We start from the raw sequence: 12,210 nt of genomic DNA, 5'->3' as shown, positions 1-12,210 counted from the left end.
GTTCCATTTATCCCTGCTAGTTCTTTCTATAAATGATGTGAACAAGAGGTGTCTCTAATGTCATAGCAAAACATGTGAGTTTGTACAAAAAAAGCACTGATAGAAATGCCTACTGCTCCTCTTTCCCCTTACAATCTTAACCTCCACCTAGAGTAGCTGGAGCGAGAAATTTGCACAGATTGTGAAAAAGAAACACAAACGGTATTCTGGACCAGACTTCAATTGACTTGTGATACTTCAATCGAATATACAGTCTATGTTACAGGTGGGGAAACAATATCCAACCAGGAGACCACATCCTGAGCTCCACCAACTCCCATCCCCATTTTGTGTCAATCTCCTGAGGTCACTATGACCCTTAGCTGATTGGCACTTACAGCAAGTCCTGCTTTGTGCAGTCAGGAACTCCGTGCAGCTGATCCCAGCAGGGCGTGAGGACGAGGCTGTGCTGTCAGCACCATATCTTTCTCCCTGCTGGAACTGGCTGCAGCAGGGAGTTGACAACTAGAAGTCTGTAGAGCAGCTAATCCCTGCAGAATTTGGGAACCCACATGCTTGCATGGTCTTGCTAAGGCAAGGCTTAGTGTGACTTGCAAGCCAGTGTTTTACACTTGCAGTGAGCAGTAAGCACCCAAGTGTTCAATGGAATTTCCTCCAGAAACTACATAGGATTGCAGTCATTCCGAGCCTCATAAATAGTACATACAAATGCTATGAACTCTTGTGTGTTCTTATCTCTATCTCTATCTGTCTATCTAATCTATCTATCTATCATCATCATCATCATCATCTATCCAAAAAAATCTAAAAAAATGTTTAGGGGTACTCTCATTTTCCTACTCATATTGAAATACTGCCCCTCAATGAGGCCAGACTTAGATTCACAAAATGTTTAGGGTTATGCGACCTCTGTGACCCCCCCCCAAAAAAAAGCACTGTATCTATCTATCATCTACATTCTACAGTATCTCTGTATCTATCATCTATCTATGAAGGCATCAACAGAACAGCTTGCATTTTGGGATTATTTTGGGGGCATGACTATGGGGATTGTCATGGTGAGCTTCCAATTCAGTAAGGAGCAACAATTTACGGCCAAAAAACTATAATTAGTATTAGTTTTTTAAGTGCTTGCTGTTGAATGGCCTTCTGTCACATATGATTTCGTTGAGATTCCTGCTTTTCAGGGGGTTGGACTAGATGACCCTCAAGTCCTTTCAACTTTACAATTCTATGATTCTATGATTTTGTTTATGTGTGTTCCACCTTTCCTCCAAAGATCTGAAAGCGACATACAGTATATGGTTGCCCCCTGTCCGCACTCCATTTATTTTCACAACTCTGTGAGGTAGGCTAGAGTAAGAATGTGTGACTGATCTGAGCTCACAGGAGGAGTTTCAATGCTAGGTCTCCCCAGTTCCAATGTGTCATTAACTTGTGCACCATGCTAGCTAATCACTCTGAGCCAACCTCAAAGTAGTGTGGGACATACATATAACTATAGTTTTCAGAGCTTGTCTATTTATTCATTACAGACATTATCTCACAGATAGGGTTCCTACAGAAAGAGTAGTAACATTTTTCTGTTTCACGTTTTCATTTCATCTTTGATGCTTCTGTGTTGGATCTTGCACATTAAGTACTTGTCACTCCAATGCCATGTTTTTAATCATTAAAAGTCCCACTAGTCACTTTTCTGGCCCTTTTTTGCATATTAGTTTGTGTAGACTTTTGGGGGAAAAGATGTTCTATCTGTACGATTCCTTGCTACACATACACAGCCTCTCCCTGCTCTTTCCAGTATCCAGATTTCACTTCTCAGGCGTCTGTCCTTAAGAAAACATGAGTGTGATCTGGCCCAGCCATTCTTGTAAGGGCCATTTTAGCTAAAGATCTTTTTGCCTAGAAAGGGAACTTCTCTCTGTATAATTCTGTCAGTGTACACTTTTAAATAATGTTGTTTACCTGCAGGAAGAGGAAGAATTGGCTTATGAACAAACTTTAGAATTCCGAAGAGGTGGTGATGGACAGCCCCGGCGGTCAACACGGCCCACTCAACAGTTTTATCAACCTCCAAGAGCTAGGAACTGATAATGGGTAAATACTGATGATGGTCATGCAGGGCGAGGGGGCGGTGGGGGTAGTGCACAAAACCTTTTAATGTTTGGTTTTGCAAACATTTATCACTTCCTAGAATAAGAGAATAACTCACGGACGTTCTGTTGGAATTTATCTGATGCTGCGGGGCTGTCTAGAAATTTGCACTGATGGGGCTACTGTTTTGAGTCAGCTAAAAATTACTAGTCATGGAGATAATCTCTGAAAAGGAATGGGTATCTGAGGCAAATGTGGTGGACCTGGCTAAAACATTTTGTTTGTTTGTTTGTTTCTATACCCAAAGGTCTCAGGGTGGTTCACATAAAATATCAAATACAAAAAATCAAAACGAAACCAACAGCCCAATAAAAACCCTCAAGAGAGCCAGCATTTTAAAAAAGGGTATAGGATGTAGATCAAGTCAGGCAAAGGCCTGGTTGAAAAGGAAGGTTTTTGCCTGGCGCCTAAAGGGGTACAGTGAAGGCACAGGCAAAGCATGGTCATGCCTGGATTCCTCTCTGTTCGGTAGATGCTAAAAACCACACCAAACCACAAAGCAGCTCAATATAAATGGTGAGATACTTGATTTGAGAAATACTTGCCAAAAGCAGTGGCGTAGCGTGGGTTCTCGGCACCCGGGGCAAGGCAAGTAATTTGCGCCCCCTAACCAGGGGCAAGGCAAGTAATTTGCGCCCCCTAACCCGTGGATTTTAGCACTTGAGTCTCTTCCGCCCCCCCCAGATGTTGTGCCAGGTGCAGCAGGCCCCCCTGCACCCCCCACGCTACGCCACTGCTCCCACCACAAGTCTTCAGGACAGCCATCCGAAGGCTGGCGCGGGGAGAAGGTCTCTCCGCCCCACTGCCAGGCTTCAGAGGAGGTCCGAGGACAGTGGGGTTCCTGCTTCCTCGAGGAGGGCCGGTCAAACGCGCCCCCCAAAATGTTGCGCCCGGTGCGGCCGGCACCCCTGGCACCCCCCACGCTACGCCACTGGCCAAAAGCATTACCCACCACTGGGTCTGTGGATAAAAAAATGTGACTAAAGCCAGTATGTGGCAACCATGGAATTGATTGGTTTAGGACTTTATATTAATTAACAGTATAAATCTATGCTAGTGTCGATTGGTTGCAGTTTATTTATTTATTATTTATTTAAAATATTTATATATCTCGGTATCATGAAAATATATCACAGCAGAAATTATAGGGAAACTAAAAGGAGGGAAACCCCAGGAGTATGGGAACAGAATATTATAAGGTATTTTTTAAAAATAGTAAAGGTAAAGGTAAAGGGACCCCTGACCATTAGGTCCAGTCGTGGCCGACTCGGGGGTTGCGGCGCTCATCTCGCTTTATTGGCCGAGGGAGCTGGCGTACAGCTTCCGGGTCATGTGGCCAGCATGACTAAGCCGCTTCTGGGGAACCAGAGCAGCGCACGGAAACGCCGTTTACCTTCCCGCCAGAGCGGTACCTATTTATCTACTTGCACTTTGACGTGCTTTCAAACTGCTAGGTTGGCAGGAGCAGGGACCGAGCAACGGGAGCTCACCCCATCGCGGGGATTCGAACCGCTGACCTTCTGATCGGCAAGTCCTAGGCTCTGTGGTTTAACCCACAGCGCCACCCACGTCCCTTTTAAAAATACTGTTTCCTAAATTAAAAGTATTATATAATTCAATAATAGAGAGTGAGAGGACCACACTATTGTGGGAACAATCAATAATTATCTTAATTCCAAAACCAGGAAAAGATTTGAAAGACCCAGAATCGTATAGGCCAATTTCCCTAGTAAATCAAGATGCTAAAATATTGACAACAATAATGACAAAAAGGATGAATACTTTCATGTATAAATAAAAACCAATGTGGCTTTATAGCAGGAAGACAGGTATCTAGTTTAATAGGACTGTGTAGAATGACCAGTGTTAAAAATGATTATAGAAAGTTTAGGATTTGGAGAACGATTTAAAGGATTAGATTTAGACTTGAGGAACAAGGCATATGTCATGGTGAACGATAGTATAACAGAACAAATAACACTAGCCTGAGGTACAAGGCAAAGATGCCCCCTTTCCCCAATCTTGTTTGTATCGGTCATTGAAACTCTGGCCAATGTAATTAGAGAAGATGGAAATATGAAAGGAATAAGCAGTAAAGGAAAGGAGAAGATAAGCTTATTTGCAGATGACACCTTGCTAACAACTGAAAATCCATTGGAAAATATGCAGGTAATAGAAGCACATTTGGGGAAAAAAATGGAGGAATAACAAGGTTGTGAATTAATTGGTCCAAATCAGAGATGATGATATTTAATTATGGTGAAGATGAAAAACATTTTTTTGAAGAAAAATAAAATAGATATAAAATTAAGAAATGTAATAAAGTATTTGGGAATAAATATAACAAGAAACTTAGAAAATTTAGAACAAGAGAATTTTAAGAAATTAAAGACTGAAATTAAGGAAAAGCTGAAGGAATATTAGAAAATTAATCTTTCATGGTTTGGAAGAATAGTGATAATTAAAATTTTGTCTAGAATAATATTTTTTATTTATATGTTACCAATATGTTATGTTACCAATTAAGATATTGGAGACAGAGATAAAGGGTTAGCAACGTATGATTAATAAATCTGTAATGGGGATAAGAAACCCAGAATTAATAAAAGAAGATGGGGTATAAACCCCAGAAAGTAGGTGGACTGGGTCTTCCCAACATAGTTATATTATATAGCCAATGAGTTAAGATATATCATTGACGAGATAATAGAACAAGGAGAGTTAGAATGGTTAGAGAGTGGTACACAGGAAATGAGGGAGAAGTTAGTGAATAGATTTTTCATCAAACCAAATAGGCAGTGGTGGGATAATACTGAAAATCCCTTACTAAGAAACATCGTTGAGATATGGGTAAAATATAAAGGAAAGTTGATACCAGTAAATTTCCCACTAACTCCAGTGGTGATGATAGATGATTTCCCAGTAAATTTTAAAAAGGCAGGCTGTTCCACAGGATTGGGCTGATGGCTGAAGGCTTGATTTCTTGTTGATGTCAAACGAGTCTCACCAACTCAGGGAACGACCAAAGACGCAAAATGATCTCAGTGCTAGAGCTGGAATATCAGGCGATCCCTGAGGTGTGCAGGAACCTTGAGCCTGTCTTGGTGGCAGATGGGCAGCCAGTGGAGCTCTTTGGACAATGGCGTCACATGTTCTCAGCCAGAAGCTCCCACCAAGGGAGAAACACGCAGCCACAGCCCTCGCCCAAAGAGGACGGAATGCCAAGTGGCTTTTGAGGCTGGGGGAGGAAACGAGGGGCGAGAAGGAGCGGAAGTGTGGAATATCCACAAACAGGACATGGCTGGCTTGGAACTTGGACTTAACAGGAGCAATCCATATGGCAACATTTTCTTGTGGGTCCCCTTTGTATCTATTTATCTTCCAAGGTTATAAACTGCCCTTCTCTTTTTCTATATTTCATATTTAGTGTACAGAAATTACACTATTTGATGTGATTTCTTTCCTGACATGTTTCTTCTTCAGAGCTGTAGCCTGTTGGGCTGCTTAGAGACAGCAGTTGCCACCTTTACATGCCCGGCTTTACTGGGATGCCAAGTATGGCAGCAGGGCAACATGGGCTTCTGTCAATATCAGAAGCACCTGGGATGGTCCTGAGCTGGAAAAACACAAACTACAAAATTGTGGATCCACTTCTCTGTTTTGGAGTTCATTGCTAACATGAATGTGGGTGGTGATTTTTGCATTCTTTATTTATTAATTAAATTAGTATACTGCCCTATACCCCCAGGTCTCAGGGCAGTTCACAGGATAAAATCACGATATAAAAACACAGAATACATAATCAAAAGAAAAAAGAACAACCCCCTCCCCCACAAAAGCATATTTTAAAAGGGCATTGAATGTTATTCAACCAAAGGCCTGGTTAAAAAGGAATGTTTTTGCCTGGCGCTAAAGGTGTATAATGAAGGCGCCAGGCGAACTTCCCTGGGGAGAGCATTCCACAGATGGGGAGCCACTGCAGAGAAGGCCTTGTTCTTGTGTTTCCACCCTCCAGACCTCGAGGAGGAGGCACACGAAGGAGGGCCTCAGAAGATGATCTCAGCGTCTGGGTAGGTTCATATGGAAAGAGGCGGTCCTTGAGGTATTGTGGTCCTTAAGGCTTTATAGGTCAAAACCAGCACTTTGAATTGGGCCTGGTAACTAATTGGTAATCAGTGCAGTTGGACCAGGATCAGTGTAATATGCTCACACTGTCTTGTCCCAGTGAGCAACCTGGCTGCTGAAATTAATGAGGAACACTCATTAAGTTAATACCTAACCTACTACAGTGGTGCCTCACAAGACGAAAATAATCCGTTCCGCGAGTCTCGGTTTTTTCGTCTTGCGAAGCAACCCTATTAGCGGATTAGTGGATTAGCGCTATTAGCGGTTTAGCGGCTATTAAAGGCTTAGCGGCTAAAAGGCGATTAGCGGTTTAGCAGCTTAGAAAAAGGGGGGAAAAGCGAAAAAAATCGCCAGACTCGCAAGACGTTTTTGTCTTGCGAAGCAAGCCCATAGGGAAATTCGTCTTGCGAAGTGCATCGAAAAACGGAAAACCCTTTCGTCTAGCGGGTTTTTCGTCTTGTGAGGCATTCGTCTTGCGGGGCACCACTGTACTGGGTTCTTTCTTTTCTCCTAAAAAGTGCTTCAAAATCCAACAACAGTGCGTCTTACCTCATAATGTCAAAACAGCTTTACCTCAAAAAATAAAAGTTATTTGAGACAAAATTGCAGTTTTTTGAAGCCTGTTTTTATACAACATCTGCTAATTTTTTTGATTAAGAATGGGAGATGGAGTGCAAATGACAGTGAGATCTCCATGTCACCTTTTTCCTCTCCTCCGCATTTCAGGTATTTGTTGTGGCAAAAGTTCTCAGTGTCTTCCTGGTGCTCAAGACATCTCACTTTGCCTCATGGATGGCACTTGATAAAGAAGGCTGGTACAAGCAGGGAGTACGTATAGGATGTACTCAACAGAGACATTTTTTTAAGTTCCATGAAGCTAAACTTTTTACATATGAAATAAAACCATTGTTGATATTGCCATCAATAAAAGCCACCATGATCTACCCTGTCCTTGCTTTGTGTCTTTTTTTTTTTACTTGGCTGAGTGCAATCCTAATTCCTCGTATTTTAGCATCTGAAGAGGACATTATTTTCTGTGGTGGTACATTTATTAGGCAGTCCTATGGCAAGATGAGCAGTTTAGGATGCCTGAGCTCAGGCAGCCCCAGCTGGTGTCAAATTCCCAACCCTGTTCAGCTGAAGCTACGCCAGAGTCATTTACTCTCCCGAGCTCAGCCAGGGCTCATCTGGATGGGTTGAAGGTGGCTGAGCCCCGGGTGGTGTAAAATGACCAGAGAGGAAAGACTTAGGCTGGTTCTTACACCTGTTCAGCTTGGTCGCATGACCTGGCTGTCGCGAAAGTACCACAAAGAGATGGCATATGAAGTGTTTAGCAGACAGGTAGTCTTCCAAAGAAAGCCAAACAGCAAGTCTAGGAGGTAGGGTTTGAAGTGCATCACAAAGCAGGTCCAGGAAGCAGCAGTCTAAAAAGTGTGTCATGTAGTTTTACTAAGGATATTTATAATAACTGGGGGAGGCCAGCCATACCCTCCTACTCAGAAGTCCAATTAACAACATCTGCCTCTACTGCAGTGTTTCCCAACCGGTGTTCCGTGGCACACTAGTGTGCCGCGAGACGTTGCCTGGTGTGCCGTGGGAGGGAGGCGGGCGAGTTGGGCAGTGAGAGGCGGGGCGGCGGCGGCGAGGAGAGGCCGCCCAGCGCGGGGCTCTCCCTGTCTGCCTGCCTGGCTGCCTGCGTGGCGCTGACGTCACGGGGCTGTAACGTGCCCCACATAGGCACACGCGGGGCGGCGAGCAAGCTCCCTCCCACATCCCATCGCCGCTCGCTTCGGCCGGCCTACTGGGCTGTCGCAGGCGGAAGGCCTGCGCATGCGCGAGGTTTTCGCGCCTTCGGGATTCCCTTCACGCCTTCCTTCTCCCGGGTCCTTGAGAGCGCGGGAAGCGGCAGCGCGAGACCGGCGTTGAGCCTGGTAGGTATTGCGCTTGCCAAGGCAGTCATTTGGGAAATGAAAACTTGCAAAGCAAGCAACCAGTTCAATCTGAAGTACGTGTATGCTTAATATCCTGTATCTGAAACCTGTTCTGCCCCCTCCCCCACACTTGGTGCCATTTTCATCTACACATGCAGCAGAGTAAGTTGACCCAGAATAGTACCAATTCAGATGGCAGATGGGAGAATGACAGTGCTGAATGCTTTCCCATGTAGAACAGTCCCTGCAAATAAAAACCTAGCATATTTGGAAGAGGGATGCTAGCCTAACCATTACCTTCTATGCTGTTACTATTTTTTTATTTTTTTTTACATAAGTAAAAAGTGACCTTTCCCCATCTGGCATGGTGGTGTGCCTCGAGATTTTTTTCATGAAACAAGTGTGCCTTTGCCCAAAAAAGGTTGGGAAACACTGCTCTACTGGACAATCAAATACTTTAAAAAACCCCACCCAATTGGAGACACCTTCCTGTGCTAAAAATCAAATTCATTGCACTGGCAACCCAACATAGAACACTATTTTAAAGGACAAAAGGAGCTTACAGTCTAAAATTTGACACAGGGGAGGGAGATGAGGCAGGGGTAAACAGGAAATAAAATTTTAAATGTTTCAATTGCTTGTGGTTAGGTTTAGTTACAGGCTTACATGCAGTAGTGCACAGGAGCTAGGGGACAGAGCCAAAGGTTTACTACTGCAGATGAGATTAGAGACTCCATAGGCCTTTCATTCTGACTCATAATGCTGCTTTTCCACAACACAGCCTGGATTGTCTCGCTGTGACTTCTGCAGTCAAGGGATAGAGAGAACTAAAATTAGATTTGTGAAACTCTAATACAAAGTAGCACAGAAGTTCTAAACCACTTGAAGCACATATGAAATATGTATTATGCTTTGCAATTGTACTTCTAAAAACACTACAGATCACATTCTAAGTCTTGCATATCAGTGTTACAGTTGATGCTTTATATGCAGATGGTACCAGGCTCAGTCTCCAGGGATGACTGAGAAGGACTTCTTCAAACCCCCGGAGAGGTGCTGCCAGGCAATGCTGATGTGGATGGAACAATAGTTTGACAGTGCTGCTCCCTGAATTGAGCCATAAGCGCTTCTTTAACACACATTGGGACCCCAAGATGGCATGATAACCACTGAAACACTCTTTTCCCATGCTCTCATTCAATTTCCCTCAACGGTCTAAGCATGTGAATCACTCTGATCACAGACTCATGGGCCACTAGGCTGCTGCTTTGGGAGACAATGAGATGGCAGCTCAGTCTTTGTGCCAAATGTGCATGGCAAAGGTGTATTGTTCCACCAGCATGCAATCCTGTTCTCTGAAAGTTTGCCCAATTTAGGATATCTGATTGATTACAGATGTAAACAGGTTTGGTGTAGGCATTGGGTGTGTGCCTTAAATCAACTGCCTGCTGGTTGATGGATGGAATGGCTTGACCAGGGTCAGGTTCACCGTATGACATGCACTGCATATGACCCACCGCCCTTCAGCCCTTGAGTTGGGCGTCTGGACAAGAAACAGCCCCACTCCCCGGCTCCCTTAAGGGGATTAAAAAGGAATTATTGCTCTTATGTGCAAAAGTCAATGGATTTCAGTGTTCTCCTGCTTTTAGATATTCCCTTGAGCCACTTTTTAAAAAATGCTGCTTTGGTGCATTTAGATTGTATTCCAACATAAAAAAATGCAGCACATTATCCTTTTTTCAAAGTACAACAAAGATACTGTACACATATGCCATGTAATTGTATTATATACACAGCAAGAAAAACTGTCATACAAGAGTTTATATTTCAGAATATATCTAGCTAGGAAAAGGTAGATTGTCACCAAATTTGTTCATAAACTGAGGTCACTTAGGCTTCGAATCATGCAAATTTGTATGTATTCTATACAGAGGCATGGGGGGGCTGAGGGGGCTGCAGCCTCAGGCACATTTTTGGGAGGGGGTGAGATCAGGTGCCCCCCCCCCGCGAGGAAGCTGTTGAGGCTGGGGGTGCTACACCCCTGATTCTATACACATAGCCGTTAGCGCTTTAAACTAAACGTGAGTTGTTTTTCTGAATAGACATGCATAGGATTGTACTGCCATCTATTGAGACATGACTGTTGAGGAGTTATTTCTGCTGGAATTTAAGGTGCAGTACAATGGTTTAACTTTATCTGCCTGTTGTCGCAGAAGCAACAAGACATCAAGAAATTAGTTAAAAGAGACTATTTAGCTCAGGAATGGGGGACCACTACATGTTGTTGCACATTGGTCAAGGTAGCTGGGGCTGTTGAAAGTTAGATTCGAGCAAACCTTGGTGACCTTGTCTTAGATAAGGCATAGTGAGAAGCAACAAGCTAACAACTGTGGGATCATCTTCACTTCCACTTTGCCTGTCCCTAGAAAGAATGGGTCCAAGCAGCTTTGCCTTAGCTCTGACACTTCCCCCTGGAAAACCTGCTCTTTAGTGCTAAACTTGAACAAATAGCGCTCAGTGGACAACCCGATTGCCATTCATTCTGATTCAGTGCTTTCCCAGGGGAAAGCAGTAGAGAAAGTGCAAGTGTGGACGAGCCCCATGTTTCAATTACGACAGTCTCAGTATGGAGGCTATCAGAAAGTTCACCTCCCAGGCACCGTTGTTAAAGATTTCATCATTAATGTCAAAGGCCGTCATTTCCAATCCACAACCTCAAGCTACATAACTGTTTATTACTTCCATTATGAGAAGTGTTTTCTTTCGTTTCGAAAAATTCTATTTAGTCTGGAATAATGGCATAAAACACGTCAGATAACAGACAGCAAATAAGAAAGAAAAAAGTTACAGTCGCTTAATGCAAGATAAGTACATTTAGGTAAGGAGATAAAAGTGCTATTGTGCTAATCCAAAAGAGAATCTCTTATTTCATGATGGCTGTATTTTCTTGGGAAACTTTGATAAGAGAATGAAAAAATCTTTTTTGTGTATGCTTCAAATAGAACACTATAAAGTTGCCCCATGGGCATGAATGCTCCAAGGGGGTACCAGGTATTTCTCCTTTGGTGCTCGCTTTGGGGCTGAACCCCTTACCTGAGGTACTTCACAAAAGCTAGGTTCCTGGGTCAGAGTAAAAAATAAAGAGAACACAACCAGGCAAAAATCCAAAAGCACAGCGGGCTGCTCAGCCTTTGATTGTTTATTTGTCGTGACAAAGATTCAACCTCTCCAAAAGCAAAGAAAGGAGAACCCTGAGACAAAGGGGGTTTGCCTTTCAAGTCTTACATTTGGCGCAAAACAGTAAAAAAATCCCACCCCACAAGTGTCAGTGAAGCGTAGGCAAATGTCAAAGAGACATCCCCAAATTGGGAGGGGTTACAGCAGGTGAGGCAGGTCAAAATTGCCTGTGTCAATCAAAGCATTTGGAATTTACAAGCCTTCTACCTTTTCCAGACAAAGTTTACACCTGGCATTGACATTCCAATGGGTTTCTGCAAGTTACAAACAGGTGACATTGTGTGCAATCTACATAACCGGCACATCCTATTCAGTAGACAGTCTGGGTAAACAGAGTCATACTCAGTGCTATTTTTCTAGAAAAAGGTGCCAGAAATGGCCTGGGTTTTCAGGGGTTGTGTGTGTGATGTGGTGCTTTGTGAAGACATATTGATATGTTTATGTACATGAGGACTGAGGAGGGGGAGGTCATGCTCCCATATCACCACAAATAGTTCTCCCTATCCCCTTTGCTCTTCCAGCTTTCAATAATTGTATCAAGGTCTATGGTATAAGATGGATATAATGGATTAAACTTTGCCTTACAGTGGTCTTTGCCACTTGTTCACTTCCAAATACTCAATTCCTATAATCTTCCAGTGTACCAAGTTCGTTTTCAAGTCTCTCATTCATAGATCTGTTAGGTCAGTCAGGCTGCCAGCGGCATTTGAACTCCATGTATTAATGTATTCTTAGTTTGACACTATTGCAGATTTTGGGACAA

At 43.4% G+C, this 12,210-nt stretch overlaps 1 protein-coding gene across 5 annotated transcripts in view; it reads left to right on the top strand.

Annotated features, from left to right (window-relative positions):
- Nucleotides 1–7,228, top strand: part of TDRD3 (tudor domain containing 3) — a 65,029-nt gene extending 57,801 nt beyond the window's left edge. For all 5 annotated transcript variants that reach the window (XM_082221420.1, XM_082221421.1, XM_082221423.1 and 2 more), the window contains 2 exons: nucleotides 1,972–2,097; nucleotides 7,006–7,228. In XM_082221420.1, coding sequence (XP_082077546.1) covers nucleotides 1,972–2,091 — 120 coding nt within the window. In that variant the 3' untranslated portion in view covers nucleotides 2,092–2,097; nucleotides 7,006–7,228. The remainder of the gene's footprint in view (nucleotides 1–1,971; nucleotides 2,098–7,005) is intronic.
- Nucleotides 7,229–12,210: the final 4,982 nt, after the last annotated feature.

This window comes from Podarcis vaucheri (genome assembly GCF_965113315.1).
Source record: "Podarcis vaucheri genome assembly, chromosome: 4".
Taxonomy (NCBI): Eukaryota; Metazoa; Chordata; class Lepidosauria; order Squamata; family Lacertidae; genus Podarcis; species Podarcis vaucheri.
This window is presented reverse-complemented; position numbering and strand designations above follow the sequence as displayed.